General features: G+C 47.1%; 9 protein-coding genes across 9 annotated transcripts; 5 read left to right on the top strand and 4 right to left on the bottom strand.

Moving 5' to 3' along the window:
* Positions 1-460: 460 nt before the first annotated feature.
* On the bottom strand, positions 461-1,608 carry SPPG_07443 (uncharacterized protein). The gene is made up of 6 exons (XM_016755608.1): positions 1,387-1,608; positions 1,203-1,316; positions 1,095-1,135; positions 946-1,033; positions 817-873; positions 461-752 (listed from the first exon to the last, which is right to left on the bottom strand). Exons 1-6 carry the CDS (start codon positions 1,445-1,447, stop codon positions 571-573), a joined length of 543 nt encoding a protein of 180 aa, XP_016605085.1. The 5' UTR covers positions 1,448-1,608; the 3' UTR covers positions 461-570.
* On the top strand, positions 1,436-3,251 carry SPPG_07442 (uncharacterized protein). Its single transcript, XM_016755607.1, has 3 exons — positions 1,436-2,111; positions 2,239-2,455; positions 2,517-3,251. The coding sequence occupies exons 1-3, from the start codon at positions 1,597-1,599 to the stop codon at positions 3,057-3,059; spliced, it is 1,275 nt and encodes a 424-aa protein (XP_016605084.1). The 5' UTR covers positions 1,436-1,596; the 3' UTR covers positions 3,060-3,251.
* On the bottom strand, positions 3,060-3,823 carry SPPG_07441 (uncharacterized protein). The gene is made up of 2 exons (XM_016755606.1): positions 3,558-3,823; positions 3,060-3,503 (listed from the first exon to the last, which is right to left on the bottom strand). Exons 1-2 carry the CDS (start codon positions 3,817-3,819, stop codon positions 3,196-3,198), a joined length of 570 nt encoding a protein of 189 aa, XP_016605083.1. The 5' UTR covers positions 3,820-3,823; the 3' UTR covers positions 3,060-3,195.
* Positions 3,824-3,923: 100 nt separating this feature from the next.
* On the top strand, positions 3,924-8,440 carry SPPG_07440 (importin-alpha export receptor). The gene is made up of 22 exons (XM_016755605.1): positions 3,924-4,064; positions 4,133-4,278; positions 4,341-4,508; positions 4,568-4,647; positions 4,706-4,796; positions 4,858-5,058; positions 5,123-5,287; positions 5,357-5,486; positions 5,551-5,616; positions 5,674-5,783; positions 5,845-5,937; positions 6,001-6,150; positions 6,215-6,351; positions 6,412-6,530; positions 6,597-6,753; positions 6,809-6,900; positions 6,975-7,100; positions 7,167-7,344; positions 7,413-7,592; positions 7,653-7,802; positions 7,867-8,101; positions 8,165-8,440. Exons 1-22 carry the CDS (start codon positions 3,986-3,988, stop codon positions 8,240-8,242), a joined length of 2,931 nt encoding a protein of 976 aa, XP_016605082.1. The 5' UTR covers positions 3,924-3,985; the 3' UTR covers positions 8,243-8,440.
* Positions 8,441-8,632: 192 nt separating this feature from the next.
* Positions 8,633-10,344, bottom strand: SPPG_07439 (uncharacterized protein; the record flags this gene model as incomplete). The annotated part of the gene is made up of 7 exons (XM_016755604.1): positions 8,633-8,716; positions 8,776-8,896; positions 8,967-9,083; positions 9,156-9,312; positions 9,375-9,630; positions 9,696-9,860; positions 9,919-10,344. 7 exons carry the CDS (start codon positions 10,342-10,344, stop codon positions 8,633-8,635), a joined length of 1,326 nt encoding a protein of 441 aa, XP_016605081.1.
* A 128-nt stretch (positions 10,345-10,472) lies between these two features.
* Positions 10,473-12,275, top strand: SPPG_07438 (small GTP-binding protein domain). Its single transcript, XM_016755603.1, has 6 exons — positions 10,473-10,667; positions 10,756-10,947; positions 11,074-11,135; positions 11,198-11,270; positions 11,331-11,584; positions 11,651-12,275. The coding sequence occupies exons 2-6, from the start codon at positions 10,797-10,799 to the stop codon at positions 11,756-11,758; spliced, it is 648 nt and encodes a 215-aa protein (XP_016605080.1). The 5' UTR covers positions 10,473-10,667; positions 10,756-10,796; the 3' UTR covers positions 11,759-12,275.
* Positions 12,276-13,473: 1,198 nt separating this feature from the next.
* SPPG_07437 (folate-binding protein YgfZ) lies at positions 13,474-15,207 on the top strand. Its single transcript, XM_016755602.1, has 6 exons — positions 13,474-13,540; positions 13,599-13,864; positions 13,923-14,286; positions 14,343-14,486; positions 14,552-14,663; positions 14,729-15,207. Exons 1-6 carry the CDS (start codon positions 13,492-13,494, stop codon positions 15,072-15,074), a joined length of 1,281 nt encoding a protein of 426 aa, XP_016605079.1. The 5' UTR covers positions 13,474-13,491; the 3' UTR covers positions 15,075-15,207.
* An 88-nt stretch (positions 15,208-15,295) lies between these two features.
* On the top strand, positions 15,296-17,331 carry SPPG_07436 (cleavage polyadenylation factor subunit FIP1). Its single transcript, XM_016755601.1, has 12 exons — positions 15,296-15,353; positions 15,418-15,546; positions 15,608-15,648; positions 15,712-15,821; positions 15,884-15,942; positions 16,008-16,246; positions 16,312-16,423; positions 16,486-16,549; positions 16,609-16,676; positions 16,745-16,776; positions 16,833-16,963; positions 17,039-17,331. Exons 1-12 carry the CDS (start codon positions 15,299-15,301, stop codon positions 17,178-17,180), a joined length of 1,182 nt encoding a protein of 393 aa, XP_016605078.1. The 5' UTR covers positions 15,296-15,298; the 3' UTR covers positions 17,181-17,331.
* Positions 17,228-19,723, bottom strand: SPPG_07435 (cation diffusion facilitator family transporter). Its single transcript, XM_016755600.1, has 16 exons — positions 19,484-19,723; positions 19,345-19,398; positions 19,197-19,266; positions 19,059-19,127; positions 18,971-18,993; positions 18,888-18,900; positions 18,813-18,826; positions 18,721-18,747; positions 18,598-18,660; positions 18,406-18,534; positions 18,234-18,349; positions 17,940-18,169; positions 17,822-17,877; positions 17,564-17,757; positions 17,468-17,505; positions 17,228-17,399 (listed from the first exon to the last, which is right to left on the bottom strand). The coding sequence occupies exons 1-16, from the start codon at positions 19,701-19,703 to the stop codon at positions 17,393-17,395; spliced, it is 1,323 nt and encodes a 440-aa protein (XP_016605077.1). The 5' UTR covers positions 19,704-19,723; the 3' UTR covers positions 17,228-17,392.
* Between the last annotated feature and the right edge of the window lie 7 nt (positions 19,724-19,730).

Genomic DNA, 19,730 nt, shown 5'->3' with positions numbered 1-19,730 from the left:
TGCAGTGTAACCATCCCTGACCGCTAAGAACAGCGGCATCTGCGATAACAAGGAACTTATGAACAAGGCACAGCGAACCAGCCTAGGTGGACATGCTCGCCAACCTCCACCCAGTATATCCCTGAGAGTAAAACTGGTGTGCACTCACTTGAATGATGATGACGTCGCCTGGGGTGGCCGATAAAAGCAGCCTGAGTTTCAAAGACAGCAAGAGGCGATACTTTGGTAGCCGCACATGAACAGGATTATGGCTATCACACACGAGGTACACTGCTAAGATGTGTCCCCCTTTGCTCCCACCTCGACATCTGATTGAAAACGTTCACGAACACCGAGTGCACCTTGCGATGGACTTGTGATTTGCTTATAAAGTGTGACCCCATCAGTCTGGATTGAAGAGACATGTTGTGGTTGGCTGTTGCGAGAAGTGACACTGTCTAGTAAAGCTGCAAGCGCAGGATCTCTATCCAACCATGAATATTCTGCGCTATATTTACGCATAGAATCCATATCACTCTGTAGTTATATATATGTAGTGTTACAAAACTTGGACCTGATTAATCTGTGGTTTTAAACTTGCTGCTCTGCAAAGCTGGCTTCCACAGGTGGTTCCATCATCCCTGCATGGAATCCTATAATGAGTGCACAAAGAGAAACCATCCAGAAGATTGTGCCCGTCGCATCCGAAAACCACAAAAGCAGTACCCCGGTCATAGCGAACGCAGGCCAAAGCTGTCGAGAAGTTACTTGGACTAGCATAAAATGATTTTAGTGAGTCAAGAACCCAATATATGATGTCCATATCTTTGTCCGTACCACCCAAGAGCGTCGTGGGTTGATTTGCGGGGAGCGATGAGATGAACTTCCAGCCACCTGGAATGAAAAAAAGTGTCCGATCTAAATATTTGATACATACAGCTCTTTATAGAGAAACAACCATCTTACCCAATAAAAATAGAATGATCAACAGTAGCGGCAAGTTTGTAAGTAGCTGATATGCGGTTACAATCAGGACAATCAAGATGTAATTATTCTAATCACCACCAGGCGTTAGTCATCCTCTGTAATATTCCATGGGGCATGCAACACCGTACCTGGTAATATGTCAAATTGTAGTTCAACCTTGAGGTGAAAACTATTTCGAAACAACTGTGGGGGTGAGCAGAAGACTTCTGGGCAGCATATCCATTCCAGCGACTCACCTCCAATGTTGCTCGGTTTTCTGAACCTGTTCTTATCAAAAAAGTCCCCTAGTGGCTTCAGTCCTGCGAATCGCGCGCGAGACTGCTCCGTAACGTTTGTCCATGTTTGGGGATCTGGCGAGGCGCTAGATAGTGAGGTACCGTTCTAAACACTTCCGATCGTCCTTTACCGGAAGGCTCTCACCTATACGGACATATCGTGAGAAACCGGAAACACCGTTTGAGCCTTGTTGCCCTGTACTCATGCCGATGTAAGGTTGGGGCAGGTTTGTTGGTGTGAAAAGCTCGTTACGACGCGCTTGGCGGTTCAGTAGCGTTTATTTTTATTGCCCGCGCCGGATTGATGACACATTGTAATACAAAAAGTACTTCATAGGATCGCCAGATCGGCAGAATGGCAGACGACAAGCCGTTTGTGGAGGAGGATCATGCGAGTAGACAAGCGCAAGAGAACACTGAGAATAGCGAGCAGGAGCAGGCCACGTTGGCTGAACAGCCGGTGGTGAAAACTGCTCCCAATGGGACCTCATCACCCGCCGGATTCGCCTTGACACCAGAGCAGAGGAGTAAGATAAAACAGCAACTTTTGGAGCGGCAGAGGGCAGCCCAACAAGAAAGCAAGCCCAAAGAGCGAAATCCCACAGCAACATCGTCCTCCACTTCCGGAAATCACCCATCACCCTCCTCCGTAGCCAAAACAAACGTCTCGTCACACATTCAAACGAATCAAGCTCCCCGACAGGACATGATTGCGCAAGCTGTTTCATTTTTACAATCTCCAAATGTTCGATCGTCCCCGCAAGAGCGAAAAGTTGCGTTCTTGAAACAGAAGGGACTCACAGAAGAAGAAATCCAACTCGCTACAAGTCGTGCGGGGACAAGCCAACCGCAGCCAGTATCCAACATCAGGTAAATGAGCAAGGGCATCTGTCTCTGTCTACTGTTTCTGTTTTGGCATTGTCATCTTCACCGTATTGTCATTGTCAAATATTTGCTGACCTGAAATTCTACTACTGTTTCTGCCATGGTTCGTCAGCCAACCTGCTCTACCTACCAATGCCTTTCCACCGTCAAGCGGCTATGTTCCTTCTCCTGCGACATCTGTTCCAACATCAGGCCAAGGTCTTCCTACCAATAGGCCATTCCAAGTGCAGTCTATCCCAACGACGTCGCGGAAGGAGATGTGGAAGAACGTTCTTCTTGCTCTCATTCTCAGTGGCGGCGCTCTATCCGCGCTTGTGGCTTTCATCAGGGTATACTGGCTTCCTCTTTCACTTTACTCACATCCATCTTCCTAACGCATGTGCTTTGTAGCATTACCATATACCTTCGATGATGCGGTTTAAAGTCCTTTATGATAGCTATCTACAAAAACAACGAGCGATGGTCGCTGATTTTGTCCAGAAAGTTGCCTCATTGGGTCACATGTTTGCGCACCAACCAGAGGCATCACAACCCATAGGACAGCAAGTGAAAACAATTAGTTCAGTCTTTCGAGCTTCGTTTGAATCTACCGACGCTTCACTGCTTCGAGTCACTAAGGAACTGGACTTGCTGAACAGGAGAGGGCATTCTCAAGTTGAGGATTCGGAAGGAAAAGGACAGGAGAACGGCCCTTTGGCATTACGGGATTTGCGACAATCAGTTGATGAGCTGAGTCATCTTGTGTCACAAGAGACGTACTTCAATCCTTCCATGTACGCATTGTATTCGACCTTTTCGAAGCCCGATGCGTTCGCTGCAAAAGGGTCGGATGCCACAGCCGAATGGGGAAAGAAGGTTTCGGAGGTGAAAAGTGAAATCAGAACTTTGAAGGGAATGTTGTTAAGCAGGAGGAACTTCCCAACTGCGCAATGATAGCATAGTAAAACGGACCATTTTATTTACATTATCTCTAGCTCTATTGTGAGTTATGCTGCCCTGACAAAAATGTACATTTACGCGATTATGCTGAAGTGTCGGAGGGCAGAAACTTATCTAACGCTTTCTGGTTTCAAGTAGAATACGTTTGACCAACAGCAAAAATAGACTGAACATCTTGACATACCATCTTAGTCTTTATGACTCCGAATGAACTTTCGGGAAGTCTTTTCCCACTCTTGACCGACTGTATTATCCAATCTGGGTGAACAACTTTCACCGTTGCCCGTCGAGCAGAAAGTAGTTTTTGCGTTTTACTGGCGCACAGCGACGTGCAAACCATGTGGGTTACCGTACGGAGGGCTAAGGTTAACGCTATCGTACCGCCATGGCTCTGAATCAGTTTGCGAAACTCGAGATCGTCCATACTGCCAACGTAGCCTACACCAGAATGAGAAGCGCGGATAGCACAAGGTCCTTGCAAACTGGTCTTACCATTTACGTAAACGTGAACACCATCAAAGATGGACGAAACGCTTGATGGCTTTTGTTGACTCAGCTTATACTGTCGCGCTGCCATATATCTTTGCACTCCTCCTCCATTGTTCACTTGATGGCCGGCAGTAGGGTTTTGGTAGTGATCGATCTTGAATGGTCCACCAAACTCTGGAGTCTTATGAGCTGAAGAAGAGGTTGCTGGTTTCACATCCTTTGCTGCCGTATTCGTTCGCTTGGTTCTTATCACAAACTTGTCCATTGCAGATCGCCTTCCTGCTCCAACGCATCGGACCCCTTACCTAACCTTTATAGTCACGTGGCCTCAATGATGTCCAGCCTGTCGAACAGCGAAGCCAGCTGGCAGTTTTCCGTTTACGATCTTGGCGGCCTTTCGAAAATTTGGTTTTCGTTGAAGCGCACAAGTTATGGAGGCTAACCCAGAAAACTTTGCGGCCCTAACACACTACTTGGGACAAACGTTAAACCCTGCAACGCGGAAGAGTGGTAGGTGGATCTTGTCCATCACATCGCACGACATGCTTCCCAGCTGACAGCAAACTTTTGGATGTTAGCGGAACAGTCCTTGACTTCAGTCGAGATACAGCCAAATTTTCCCGTTCTTCTGTTGAAACTAGTACATGACCCCGCAACCGATGCTACAGTCCGCTTTGCTGGAGTTATCTATTTCAAGAACTTTATAAAACGGCATTGGCGACAGGTAAAAAAAGTGCAAACGTGAGAACACTGTCATTATGACAATCTTCTCAAATGCCCAAACAGGATGAAGGTGAACCAGACAAGATATCACCAGCAGACCGGATCGCAATCAAAGAGCACATTGTGGGCTTAATGATGGCGGTACCCAGCACCCTCCAAGTGCAACTTGGAGAAGCCGTGTCAATCATTGCGGATAATGACTTTCCGGCGCAATGGGAGAAGCTCATTCCAGTGCGTTTTGCGAAATATTTGATTCGTTTCTCAGACCTCATCTAAGAGTTATGTTGTAGGATCTACTTAGTAAGCTGAACCCCAACGATCACGTTGCGAACCTAGGCATTTTACAAACGGCACACTCAATCTTCAAGAGGTGGGCATGCACGTCTCCGAGTATCTGAAGACGAATTCTTCTGAACATATTGTTGTAGATACCGTGCGATGACTAGAACTGATGAACTGTTCCTGGAGATTAAGTTTGTCCTGGAGCAATTCTCCGTTCCGTATTTGCAATTCTTTCAGGTAAGACCCAATGTCATCCGCATCGGTATGCTAGCATTGTGACTTACGATGGTATATATAGGTTGTTGATCAAGCTGTGGACTCCAACACAAATAATGCTGCGGCACTGCAACCATTATTCCAAGTGCTCCTCCTCCTTACCAAAATCTTTTACGATCTGAATTTCCAAGACATACCAGAATTTTTCGAAGATAACCAAGCGCAATTTATGGCGTTGTTTCAGAAGTACCTTACCTACAAGAATCCGCTGTTGGAGACCACCGTAAGTTAATTGTTGCCCGTCTAATTGGAAAGGGATGATGTGCCTTATGGCTTGCAAATGACAGGACGAGGATGAAGCCGGTCCGCTCGAAAAATTAAAGGCAGCGATCTGTGAGAATCTCGATTTGTATGCCAAGAAATACGAAGAAGAGTTTACACACCTCCCTGCTTTCGTTGAAACTGTGTGGAATCTCTTGACGACGACCGGCCTGGAACCCAAATATGATTTGGTACAGTGCAGATAGCCTTGTTAGCGGCCCAAACGATCTTATGGTCTAAAGTTACCTTTGTCGTGGTAGCTTGTTAGCAAAGCCATTGGTTTTTTGACGTCCGTAGTACATCCCGCACGGCATCGCGATATTTTCCAAAATCCGGATACGTTGCGAGGAATTTGCGAGAGAGTGGTCCTGCCAAACATGGCTTTAAGAGGTACGGACGAATGAATCTTGCTTTGTTATTTGTGTTTACATCTGAATCCGTATCCTCTTCATAGCGTCAGATGAGGAACTTTTCGAAGACGACCCGATCGAATTTATTCGGCGTGATTTAGAGGGATCAGGTTCGCCATCCCGGCCTTACCGGGTATTGAATCATGATTAATGATCACCCAATCCAGACACGAACACTCGCCGACGAGCTGCTTCTGACCTTGTCCGCGGTTTACTTGAGCACTTTGCCCAGGAAGTTACTACGATATTTTCCCAGTATGTGACGGCATACTTACAGGTTCGTGTTATACCCATGGCCAGTTCGTCTCTAGACCGCATACCAATCCTAATTCGTACAGAGCTACGAGAGTGATCGAGCCGCCAATTGGAAAGCTAAGGACACGGCTCTTTTCCTTATAACATCCCTATCGGCGCGCTCCTCGACGGTCCAGGTAGGGAAGAAATGTTTCATGATTGTGGCTTGGGTCAACTTTGCTAAGTGAATTTCTTGCCAGACCGGTGTAACCAGAGTTAACGAGTTCATGGAGGTTTTGCCATTATTCACCACACACATTCTACCGGAACTTCAAAGTTCAGCGGACGGCGCAGCTCATCCCATCATCAAAGTGGATGCTATCAAGTTTCTCATGGTTTTCAGAAGTCAGGTGGGATCCATAACGGCATATTCCACAGATGCAATAAATCTTGCTAACACTTTTTAATGTACAGCTGACAAAGGATCAATTATCCGCTGTCTTTCCCTACTTACTAAACCACTTGACATCAACAAACTACGTTGTATACACCTACGCAGCGGTTTGCATTGAGCGAATTCTTGCTACCAAGATGCCAAATGGCGCTTTCTTGTAAGTTGCGTTGTGCGCCAGTTATACATTGGTGAAGAAGTTACATGTTGAACTGCACAGATTCCATGAAAGCGACATCGCATCTGTAGCGCACCCTATATTAAAGCATCTGTTCGATCTTATCGAGAAAAACGCCACAAGCCCAGAAAAACTTGCCGAGAATGACTATCTGATGAAAAGTATGCGCTGATCTATTGTTCTCTGTGTTATTCTTTAATGTTAATTTCATCTTTGTTGCTTATCAGCCGCCATGCGTATTGTCATCGTAGCCAAACATGAGCTTGAACCTGTAGCTGTGGAGGTTGTTGGACGGATAACCCGAGTGATTGAAGTGATAAGCAGAAATCCAAGCAATCCCAAGTTCAATCACTACGTGTTTGAAGCACTAGCAGCCATCATAAGGTCTGTCGTATATCTTTGGACGCACATTAAAGCAGATGTTGAAATTTTTGCGCAGATTTATTTGTGCTCGCAAACCCGCATTGGTTGCAGAATTCGAGCGCCTTTTGTTCCCTCCCTTTCAGGCAATCATCTCGCAAGCGATCGAAGGTGAGTTACAAGTGACGGCAAGTGTGAAACTTGCTGTCAAGAATATCTTGACTGATTCTAACTTTATTTGACAGAATTCATGCCATATGTATTCCAAATTCTCTCTCAAATGTTGGATTTTCATACCGAAGGAGGAATCCCAGAGGCTTACCGCAGTATGGCACAGCCTCTGCTTATGCCGTCGCTTTGGGAATCTCATGGTGAGTGGTGCATTACTCCAAGACCTTCACTGGGCACCGCTTTTGACATACTTGTACCTTATGCAGGAAGTATCCCTGCTCTGCTGAGACTGCTCCGATCGTACCTTGCCAAAGGACCCGAGTTCCTTGTTGAACAGAAGCTACTTGAACAAGTCCTGGGCGTGTCACATAAACTTATTGGCTCGAGAGTGAACGACCATCACGGGTTTGAATTGTTGTCTGCGGTATTCGAGCACATCCCCATGTGAGTTTGTTGCTTGGCTTGCTGATTTTTTTTCGTGTGTCGCTCGCTAACCATGACTAATGATTTAGACACACTCTAACGCCGTACATGAAGAACATTTTCGTTCTGCTGCTGACGCGGTTGATGCAAGGAAAGACATCAAAGTACACGAGGGGCTTTCTAAACTTCATTTCACTCCTCTTCGTTTTGAAAAGAGAGAATTTTACTATTGACGTCGTTATTGGGAGCATTGATAGCATTCAGCAAGCGTAAGTGGCTGTGGTTTCAGTTTTTGTTCAAAACAAATTTGACCCATCCTTCGTCATCAGCCCTCTCTTCAACAACCTCTTACAGAATGTGCTGATACCCGAATTGGGCTCCATGTTGAGTCCAAGTGAACGAAAGATCTCCACAATTGGAATGGCGAATCTCCTGGGACAGAGTCAAATAATGCTCTCAGATCCGTATCTGCCAACCTGGTAAGTGTCAGGGTGTCTATATATGGTGTTGTAATGCATGGCTCAATTATAATGCTTTCGACAGGCAACCATTGCTTGACGCATTGATTCAGCTATGCGAGACCCCTGTGGCAGAAATCGGCACTGTCACAGAGGAAGAGGAGCTGTATACTTTCGATATTGAGGAAGCTGGATACCAGGCGTCATTCTCAAAGTTGACTGTTGTGGGGGAGAAAAAGAAAGACTATGTGACGGGCATCACAGACGCGAAAAGCTACCTGGCAAAGTCTGTTGCGACAGTAATCCAAACGCATCCAAAAGTGAGTTCTATTGTTGTTAAGCATGGGCAATTCTCATTTCACTGACGCCGTCTTCTGATTTAGCTTCAAGGGGTTGTAAGCCCAACAGTGTTCAACAAGCTCAATGAATATTTGCATGCGGCTGGCACGCCTCTGCGTTAAGCAGTCAGTCTGGTATGTAGATAGCAATAGCAACATATATACATTAGATTCCGTAGGTACAAAACCCGAGCTATCTGTAGCGCAGATGCATAATTGTCCCGATGCGGGGCTGTTCATATCACTACATGCACCCTTCTGTTCTCATCGGATTGTAGCATAGTAATATCTGTGTAAGTGGCACGGTCCCAAGGACATCGCGATGTCGTTTCTTGTAGTTTGGTCGCGCACGGATGGCAAATGCGGTGACCGCATGGTTCAATAACTGCGGGCAACTAGACATCAGTGCTTACTGAAAATCTCGGCCTGACTAATTCAAGCCCCGTACCTCGTGATTCTGGTTCATCAAAGCAAAGATGACATTCCCGTGGCGCTACAAGGACGTCCAAACTCTCAGTGTCTGCTGCTTGGTTTAACAGAATACAATTTAAGCCAACCTGCATCATGTTCCTTGTCGCTTTCAATCATTGACAGCTGCTGGTAAATTCGGTTAACATGTAAATCTGGCGTAGCCGCAAAACTCTGTGGGCTGTCACCTCCAACTCAGCTTGTCGTTGTTCAAACTCTTCCTCCAGCTGCAACAATTTTTGTTGATATTCGTCTTCCGCCTTCTTTACCATGCGATCACGTTCCTCCAGGGCTGTGGCGCGCCGCTGACTGCGAAGAATCGTTGTTGCACTTAGATGTAAACAAAGAGTGTAGTACGTGCAGCACCGCTAGATGGTACCTGTATTCCTTATTAAGGCTAACTAATGCGGGGTTCGCACTCATTCGGGTACCAACGATTATTGGCGTTGACGATCTTAGAGAGTGTAGCTCTCTTTCTATGCCCACTGCGTTACGCCTAGAACAAAATAGGCGGTAAGATGGAACTCTGTGAAAGGGATGAACAGGAGTTTTCAGAGTGCTTGCTTACCAAACTCGTCGGGGAGCAGGAGTTTGTGGCACCAGCGATGTGGTCGCCGGAGATATTTCACTTTCTGTAACGTTTTCTACACGATCGGGTATCTCTGTTGGCCCTGTATGACGTTGCTGCTCCGCAATTCGCTGCGTGCATTGTTGCGCTACTATCTCTGCACTTGGTGTAGTCAGTAGAGCAGGAGACATGACATAATAATCTGGTATCCGGACTCACCATTGACAAACGAAAATTGTATGAAATGCTCATCTGAAACAGTGAAATTGACCAATGCTTTGTCTTCCGGTACAGATTTATATCGCACATCAGACAAGATATCGTATTTCCAGGATAGGCAGTGGCGTTCTCGATGCACCGGGACAGATGTACTGTCTGGGTGACCGTCGGATCTCATCAGATCAGGTATCAGCAGATCGCCCAGCCAGTAGAGACCATCCGACGACACAATGACTTTCCCGAAACCCAGTTCAATCTAAACAATGATGCAAAGATATTCAACAGATACAGACGCGAGAGGAGGTGTCAACCGCAGCTTACAAAGTTAAAGCAGATGGACGCGGATTCAAATTTTGATTCCTCCGTAGCATCTTCCTCTACGTCTGGCCGGCTGGCTTCCCACACTTGCAGTTGCGCCACCATTTCCCGAATAGACTGCTCTGGCGTTTTGATATCTTCTTCAGGGAGCTTCTCTCGAGCTCTTTCCTAGTCCAACACGATGAGCTGGTACAGTCTGGCGTAAAGAAAGGCATGTAAACCGCACCAGATCCTCGTCTGTCACAAAGACATTCCGAAAATCACCGAGTCCAAATACATCGTCGTTGGTTGCCGACGTGGGAAAGGTGTATTGTGGTTCTTCTGCAGCAGGCACAACCGAGTCGTTTCGAAACTCGTTCAATCCCACCATCCCACCTAATCCAAAGTCTGTTGATGCCCCATGGTTGCTCGTAAACACAGTTCCGCTTCCCAGCAAAGACGAGTGTGCGTTATCAAACGAAGGGAATAAACGTTCCGATAGGCGATCCGCATGAGTTTGACGAAACGGGGACAGGAAATTAGGACTCTCCGTCTGAGATGTTGTTGAACCCTTTCCAAACGGTCCCGCTGACGCTCCTGAATCAAACTTTAGCTCGAACAATGAGCTGCTCAAGCTCTCCGTCGTGCGCTTGCTGGGTGTATCCGACGCCATCTCGCAAGGAGATTGCCAACCGTTTGGCCAAACGAGTGCATTGCTGTCCGAAAACCTGTCCGAAACGATCGTTGTCACATGATCCTACCACGAGATGACGTGCCGTCGCTCACCCCTCGCTGTCCGCTATCGAAAACTCCGTTGGTGCCATTGCCGCATTTCCACCTCTTTTTCGACTTGAAAATCAACAGCGGCGGCCTCATTGGATTCTGCTATTTTCTTTGTTTTTTTTTTATTTTAGTTATTGGCGCTTTTACGCTGCTTGTCTCGGTGTTTTTTGATATAACGTACAGAGAGTAAATTCCATCCCTATTATTCTCCTGGTTAGTTCCATTCGAGCCTCATCCAAGTCTATTCTGCTTTCCCCACCGTATATTCAAAGTCTTTGGCTATTTCTCTCATATCCCGCAGCACTGAGTTGCAGATTTTACTGGAACCACCTTTGAAACATAATGTCTATTGCGTCAAGTCCTCCCGATCGTGAGGTTTCTGCAACTTTCAAGCTCCTTCTCATAGGGGACTCTGGGACGGGAAAATCATCCCTGTTATTGAGGTTCACGGACGATACGTGGTTGCAACCTGACCAGACATCTGCTACAATAGGTAGGATTGTGTGGTTTGCCGCAAGGGTTCAGTATGGTCAAGATTTGGATTCTAGTAGAGAACTTGCGAAACCTACATGACACTTGATGAAGGTCTGTACTTATTTATCTGCCGCACGTATCTTAGGAGTGGACTTCAAAGTGAAAATCGTTGATGTGGACGACAAGAGATTCAAGTTGGCCATTTGGGTAAGGCAACGTGTTGTAGCAAGATTGGAGTACGAGACGCGCCAACGTACCATCCTCTGCAGGATACGGCTGGTCAGGAACGCTTCCGCACTCTCACATCCAGTTACTATCGTGGAGCGCAAGGTGTGATTCTTGGTAAGAAAGACGACTGACTTAGTTGACAATTATGCGGAAATGTCACTGATTACGATTTAGTCTATGACGTTTCAAATCGGCAAACATTCGAACACCTGCAACTGTGGTTTACAGAGTTAGACACATACTCATCCAGTCGGGATGTGATCAAAATGATTGTGGGAAATAAATGCGATAAGGACACTTCCGGGGTGCGAGAAGTTTCGCGGAAGGAAGGGGAAGCATTTGCCCGGAAGATGGGCACTCTGTTTATCGAGACCAGCGCAAAGACAAAGACTGGCGTCATGGATGCTTTTGTGGAAGTTGTAAGGAAGGTGAGAGTGCTAGATGATTAAGTATCACGAGTAAAGCCCTTACTGACGTCTATACCACCTGTCCAGATTTCTGAAACACCGTCTCTGTGGCAAAAACAGCAAGGGCCACGACCCGGCGCTGTTCAAGTGCATGGAGATGAAAATGCAGAGTCTTCAGGAATGTGTGCCTGCTAGATAAATGAAGCTATCCTGAGGATCTGGGGCTCACTAGAGGACTTTTCTTTCGGAGCATTCTACTGCGGCGATGGCGGCCAGAAATGCCGCTTTTCTTTCTTTTTATCATTTATGGACGGCGGAAACGAAAGGCCTTACTTATTGCAAGCTGGTGGGGGGCCTTGTAAATAGCGGGCTGGGCCGTTGTGCTGGTTGTCCTGATATGTGTGTTGTGTTTGCTGTTAAAGGTTACGGCGATGTGCAAAGTTTGTACCTCAATACTTAGATTTTTTCAACGTTAGCTGAGCAGAACGGGCCTTTTGAGCCCGTCAGTTTGGTAAACACAATGAAGAGGTGGGAATAGGGTGCCAAAACCGCTGGTTGTCGCGCTCTCGGATGCCGCCGTGGAAAGCTTGCCGTGTTGTCATCTCATCCTCTTCCTCAGTTTATCCGTACGCCCAGAGAAAAAGATACAGGTTAAGCAACAGCGCGTAGGATCCTGTTCGGCAAGGCTTCCGGTGTGGGATGTGCATATGGGCATCCTGACGCTGATACCTGGGCAATCTGCAACCTCTCAGAGAAGATCATTCACTGATGTGACTAGAAGCAATTTTGGCGTAGTATCTTTGTCCCTCGACGCCCATTCGATAGCGACCAGTTAATCAGATCGGAACAAGTAACTTAGTGAAATTGGGCGGTGCTGTAACTGTGAATGCACCTAGAGGAATGTCTTGACTTTCTATCTTACTGAATGATGGAGAAATGGTGAACATTAGTCGTGGTTCCGAGGGCACGCTCATCCTAACCCTAACTCTAACACATGATTCACATGACACCATAGTGAATGTTACCTGTTCACAGATCCGTTACTCAGCTGCAGAAAGCAGTGAAAGATGCATGGCGTAGCAATCGCGGCGTGGTACGCACAATGAGCAAACTATATTCAAAGAATCATCCCCAATAATGGTATATTTGACGGTAACCGTCCTGTCAATGCGAACCACCCTCAACACTGCTCAACTCCTTCTTTTCTGGTTCTCATATATAATCATCAGCATAACACGATAAACCCGTCCAAATTCCAGGCCATTAACCGTCGTACTTCGCGCTCTTCCCTCAGCCCTCCACCCTCACAGGTCGCCAGGCTGTCAGCGTATTGGGTTTAGCAAAACCCTGTCATAATGGCTGTATCAGCTGCTCTTCTTCCTCTTTCCGCTCCTAATCATAACTAGTGATATGAAGGCAACAATCATGGAGACCCCACTTATTAACAGAATTACTGGTACACGGATTGCCCATTCTGGGGCGGGAAAATACGAGTGGAGGGGGTGTGTCGTATCTACAAACGGCTATGGGATAACGGTGAGGAACGTTATAAATATTCTGGAGATTGCAGGCCTGGACTAGCGTACCAGCACAAGAGTCCAAAGCGTATAATACAAGAAGACTGAAAGACTAAAGAGAATGAGGAAACTTCCAACTAGTCGGTCCGACGCACTGGCCTATCCGGTTAAAAGTACGATATGCATAAGGATGCTCTGACTTGCATATTTCTTAAAGGATACCGACAACGCACCATAATGAACGTCAGGCTTTCAACTAATACGCGAACGTTAACAGATTCAGCGAGCAAAGAGCTGCGCGTCCGTGAGCGATGATGGTAGCACGCATAGCAACCGACCTTGGCAACAGTCATGGCACAGCGTGCTGACACATTCTCGACAGTTGGACTTGTGAAGTCAACAGCCTGTAACATGATCACGTCAAGTTTCTCCCGTTGTCTTCGGGAACGCCAGAGTCGTGGTGAGCATTGAAACCGCAATTTTGCCAACCAGCAATATCTCATTCTCATGTTTGACAGTCATTCCATTGTTGCTCGTGTCCCGAAGCCCTAAACTCACACTTCCAAGGCAAAAGCATGCAGTTTGCACGCTGTCTACATCCTCTTATCGGGATTATCTTCGTAATTCCAACAGCGCTGACCAGTTTGCATGCTTGAGCAACCGTGGGTTTCTCCAGTTAGATGGTCCAGATGCAGCAAAGTTTTTGCAAGGTTTGGTAACAAACCAAATATCAAAGGTGGAAAGAGGGGGCGACGGTATTTTTTGCGCTTTTTTGTCAGCACAGGTAAGTCTAGTTGAAACTAACAGGAGCAGGTTGGCGTCCACTTACACTAGTTATATAGGGTAGGATCTTATATGACGCCTTCATTTACCCCAAAAATAAGGGCGATAGTTTCCCTCATCCATGCTATATCATTGAGCATGACGCTCGTCACACTTCGGCCATGCTGGCGCACCTCAAGCGGTACAAGCTACGTGCAAAGCTCTCGATATCTGACGAAAGCGCGAGATACCGTGCGTATCAGGTTTGGGGCCCCACGGCGTCACTTCTTTGGGGAAATTACGTCCCAACAGTTAGTGGCGCGGCAGGGAAGCATATGCCCATTGGGAGCGTGTTGCCCAAAGAGAGATTCTGTGATATGGGTTGCAAGGACCCGCGTCATCCAGAGCTCGGGTTGAGGGTTGTGGTAGAGGGAGATGGACTGAGTGAGTATCTACCGCGTTCCTCGAGGAGTATCTATTAGAACTAACATACATAGCAGTGCCATTACCGTCTAGTTTTACTGAGACATCGCTCGATGAATACACCGTCAGACGTATACTATATGGGATACCCGAAGGCGCAGATGACTTCTTTTCTGGTGTATCACTTCCCCTAGAATCAAATTTAGATCTTCTGTCTGGAGGTAAACTCGGTATGACCCACTTCTCTAGCGCGACGCTCATACGAGTCGGTGTGTCGTCATTTTAGTGGACTTCCGCAAAGGTTGTTATTTGGGTCAAGAGCTGACAATACGGACGTACCATACCGGTGTAACACGTAAACGCATTGTACCGGTACAGTTTTACCAGGATAGTGACAAGTTAGTCTTTGATTTGACTTGGCTACTGTATATGCGATAGTCATACTAATGCAGATTTTCTGTAGCCCGCCTTCATCTATCCATGTTGAAAGAAGCTTTTCCAACCCTCTTCCTCTTCCCAACACAGATATCACAATCAATGGGGGACCAGAGCCAGTACGACCTGCTAGGAGGCGCGCTGCAGGTGGGGTAGGGAAGGTTTGCTCGGGGATATATAATGTTGGATTGGCTCTGATGCGTTTGGAGAATGTGACCATGAACATTGAGGGTAATAAGCCAAGCGAACATGGAGACGCTCCAGCGAGTTTGGTCTCTGAAACTGGCTTGAAGGTGCGACCTTTTGCCCCAGATTGGTGGCCGCAAGCAGTCGAGCCTCTCCATCGCCCTCTCCGGGATACTACGTCGTCATAAGCATATAGTTGATAGTGGTTTGATAGCCTGTGAACAAATCTGTTAAGACGATTGACTGCGTCTTGGTGATTGTATATTATAGTGATGATTTACATGGCATAAACTCAAAGCAATAGACCTTGAATAACTTCAATTTTGAATAAGAGGTCATAATGTGTCACGTGGACAAGAAGATGAATTCACTGACAACTTGGGTTTCTTTGATCTCGGATAACCGCCTCGACATGGACGAACTAGATGAATTTCTATTCGGAGAGTCGGCCACAGCTGATGTGCAGAGTTAGTCCTGAGCGTCACGTAACTGCTCCTGTGGAGTCAATTTGAATGCTTTCCCGTCTTCTAGAGCAACCCCAGCAGAGCTTGGTTGAGCCAGTCAGTGAAGAAGAAGACGACGTTCCTTATGAGCCCCCAGAGGATGACGAAGTATATGATATCGGTGCGAACTCAAGCGCAGAGACGAGGGTTCGGAATGGTATGTGCTTCTTTGCGTGCAGCGGTTTATGCGGAGCAAGTAACATAACAGTTGACAGCAGTGGGGGAAGAAGACGAATACGAGGATGACGATAGCGACGATGTATCTCATATCGTCTCTAAGCATTTTATGATATGTTGGCATTAAAGCCCAGTCTTGGGATAGGATATAGAAATCGTCCTCGATACCGCGGCTCCCAGCTCCAGCACACCGGCCAGTACAGTGCCAGCTCCACCGGCGCAAGTAAACCAGGTGAATGGCACAACCGTAGAAAAGTAAGCTGTCTGGATTTTTTTTGAGCTGTACGAGAAATGACTGTGCTGATAAAACGCCATAGGCCAAGTCCTATTACACGATCCGCCGTAAGGGTCGTTGGTCTGCCAATACCCCGACAAGGTACGGTGTGAATGTCCTCACCCTTGGGGGCAAATAACCCTTATTTGTTTTCACTTGTTGCGTAGACGGCACCGTCGCACCACCAGCCCCACCTCCAGTTGTTGTCAAAGCAGTTGTTGATATTGATGCTGTTGGCCAATTCGAGGGCCAGGATATATTTGATGTGGACATCGATGCGTTTGAGGATAAGCCCTGGAGAAAGCCAGGTGCAGATATTACCGACTATTTCAATTACGGATTCAATGAACAAACGTGGAAAGCCTATTGTGCAAAACAGAAGGGTACCAGGGAAGACCAAACGCAGGTGAGGCGCGGCATATGTCTTTTGACAGTCTTTTGAGCCTTCTAACCTCGTCGTCCCGTCGACAGCAGGGATCAGCCGCAAGACAACAGAACACAGTTGAGTACACCGCCGACATGCAAGCGTTCATGCCACCGTACCACCCGGGAGTGCATCGACCCGGCCAAGAGTTGCGACCAGGTCCGCGTTCTGAGTTTGCTTTTAATGTCCGATGCGGGCTGCCTAGCTGAATATCCATGCAGGAAAGCGGATGAGGGAGGACGAGGAAGTGATTGAAATCACACCAATTGAACCAGGATTGGATAGGTATATCAAATATGACGTTCCATCAGTAATCATCAACCTGAGCTTCGCCACCATCATAGACCAGTGCCAGATGGCATACGTGACATGCGGTATCATGGGAACGGATATGGCGCTCCAGATTTCAATGGTAAGAGAGTTTGGTCCAATGTCTGGTGTGGCGGGACGTGATCGTGGCCCTTACCTAATATATTGCAGGGCCGCCACCTATGGGAATGTTTGGGGGACCGGTGCGTATGCGCGTTGAGGGTGGAACTACCGGAAACTGATTTATGTGGTATTACAGGATCCGTACGGACATATGCCCCCACCGTTTATGCCTCCTGACGTCATGCCAGGAGCGGGATATGATCCATTCGGACCAAGAGGTCCGATGCCTGGTAGGCCCAGCGGCCGAAGCGGCATGCGGGGCGATAGGTGAGAAGGCCTGATTCAGTTACATTCGTGCGCCTGAAATATCTAAACATATCCCGGTCACATCGCTATCTGTAGACCTTATTTTCCTATGGAACCTGGCATGCATCCTCGGTTCGGGCGAGGACCATATGAGCAGAGAGGACCATATAAAGATGGCGGTCGACATTACTCAGACAGACGTCCATCATCGCCACACACCGACAGAGATCCCGGATAGGGTCATGTGTACAAAATTCTAGCAAGCATCAACCAAATAATCACAACTCGATGTGCATTACGTCCATGCATCTATTACACAAAAATATGTACAAATGCCAAAATGATTGAATTCAGACCGCAGTTTGCGCGTGGCTGATCGCGTGGTCGGGTCCTTGGCCTTCGGATGATATCCATACCACTGTATCGCCCTTTTGCATTTAAGCAATTTGACTACAAACTGTAACAATGTCATGAAAGTCAGTTCTGAATTAAAAGAGGTGTCGCGACTACCCCAGTCCGTCTTACATTTCTAAATCGATATGCTTCACTTCCGGTCTCTTGGTCTTTAAAATATGGTTAAACATTGGAATCATGCCAAACTAATTTTGGGATGCAACTCACCATTATGTTGAACTCTAGCCTGTCTACTTCGCTCCCCAACGTGGATACGACTCTACCTCCCTGTCTCTCAAGCCAAACTTCCACTTCCTCTCTTGTTTTCAGCTTCTTGAGTTGTTCATATTCCATGGCAAATAGCTCTGGATTCCGAGTGATGTATCTGCGAGTCACCTCTTCTCCATTGAAGAGGATTTCGGCTGCACAGCCAGTCAATGACATCGCGTTCCGCAATAGAATGCACCTCGACGGACAAATATTTACCCTTGAAGCGCGCCCATTCGGGACCGAGGGCAGTTGATTTTATGTCTTGTACGGAGCTGCCGGGCATCGAATCAAAATCTCGGATGTATGTTATCGATGTCTAATGAACGTAGCTCACCTGACGACGGGATCACTCTCCAACTCGCGAACGATCTCTGCTTGCCGGTGTGCCGGCATGCTGGTCTCTACAAGTCCGGCTATATTTCTTCTTATCAAAAATGTTGCAACGCAACTCAGTAATATCCCGATGGTAATCGATCCGATCGAATCAATCACAGGAAGGTTCAACAGTTTTGATAGCGTTAAGCAGGATCCCGCCACAACCACTCCTGCAACCGCCGCGCAATCCTACAGAAAGGGATATTTTTGAATACAGAAGCACGGAATGGCTGGTGCAATATGACATTTATACCTCCATAAACACCTGTACGGCGGTTGGATCTGCCCCTCGTCGCAAATACTCCAGAACGCTGACACCTGCTGCTTCTGCGCTCTTTGATATATGTCGCCAGGCATAAGTCATTGTGCCTATCGGGAAAGATAAACTCATCTGTAACCCTCATTACTTCACTTTAGATGCATACCTCCTTCAAACAAAAGCGACGCGCCCAGGACGATCCAAGAGGAGGTAACATCCCCAAGGGCGTGGTGAGCTGCCATGAGGCCGCTTATGCCATGATAAATGGACACCCCTCCACCTAAAAAGAAGACGCCTGCCGTTCCAAATCGTGTAAGATATCACTCATCCGCGCATTTGCAAACGAGGGGGCACAGACCGACGCCGCTCACAAGCGCCCATGCGTAGCGCTCAGCAGTGAAGCCGTATGGATGTTGAGGATCTGTTCCGATACTAAGCATAATGTATCCAATTTTACATTACAAGTAACATTCACCCATACCTGGTTCTCGTAACGATCGCCATATTCCTGTGATATGCGAGGACAAAGGAGTTACTCAAAGCCATTATCGAGGATCCAAGAGGATTCCCTACCCCACATAAGCAGGCTAGGGTTATATAAAATCATAAGATCTCGTGAAATTCACCCATGTACGATGTGGTCCTCACCTCTCGTTCAAAGCTGTGCACCAATACAAGAAGAACTTAGAAGACATTCAGACATTGGCAACTTCATCAGATCTTGTACTCACCATCTGCAAGGGAATGTAATGCTCTGAACACATATGCAAATATTACAGTTTATGGTGCGATCTAGGGCTGATGCACGTCACCACTCACTCTGAAAACATTGACGCCGATCCCGACTGTATGGCTGCGTACAACTTGCCAGAGAATAAGGCAATGTTGCTAACAAATGCGCGTTTTCAATATTCGGATTTCACATCAAACGGCTGACAAGATCTGCAAATCACTCACCTCATCATAGCAAGGCCTACCACCTTTTGTGAACCTTGTAGAGTCTTCTTTCGATTTATTTTCGATTTCACTGGGGAGTGACAAGATATAGCATACCGCACCATTATTATGATGATGACCCAACAAGCCACATGCCGGGCAACTATACCTTCAGTCACTTCTCGTTTCAATTGACGGACTTGACTTTTGTATTCGCCAATATCTGCCACGTTCGAGACAAGGGAACACAGTTACGAAAAGGATTGACGCGAGTATCTGACACATGCTACCCGTCCGTCGGTCTCTACCTGCTGCAGTCGGTCCCTTTGAAACGTCGTTGCGTCCTTCATTTCGCTTTGCACAGTGGATAAAACGGCCTGGGATGGGGGTTTCGAGGGTGCGAGTGCAGCGACGGGAGATGCTAACCGATCCGTACGGTAAGCGACTGGATGTGGATGTGGTAGACCATCGGTGACAGCGGAATATGTGTGAAAAGCCAGAGTGGGACCTGAGCAAACACTGCAGCATGATGCGGACCAGGCGACCACGAGTAGA

Source organism: Spizellomyces punctatus (assembly GCF_000182565.1).
Source record: "Spizellomyces punctatus DAOM BR117 chromosome Unknown supercont1.16, whole genome shotgun sequence".
Classification (NCBI taxonomy): domain Eukaryota; kingdom Fungi; phylum Chytridiomycota; class Chytridiomycetes; order Spizellomycetales; family Spizellomycetaceae; genus Spizellomyces; species Spizellomyces punctatus.
Note: the sequence above shows the minus strand (reverse complement) of the source record. Positions and strands in the feature narration are given on the sequence as shown.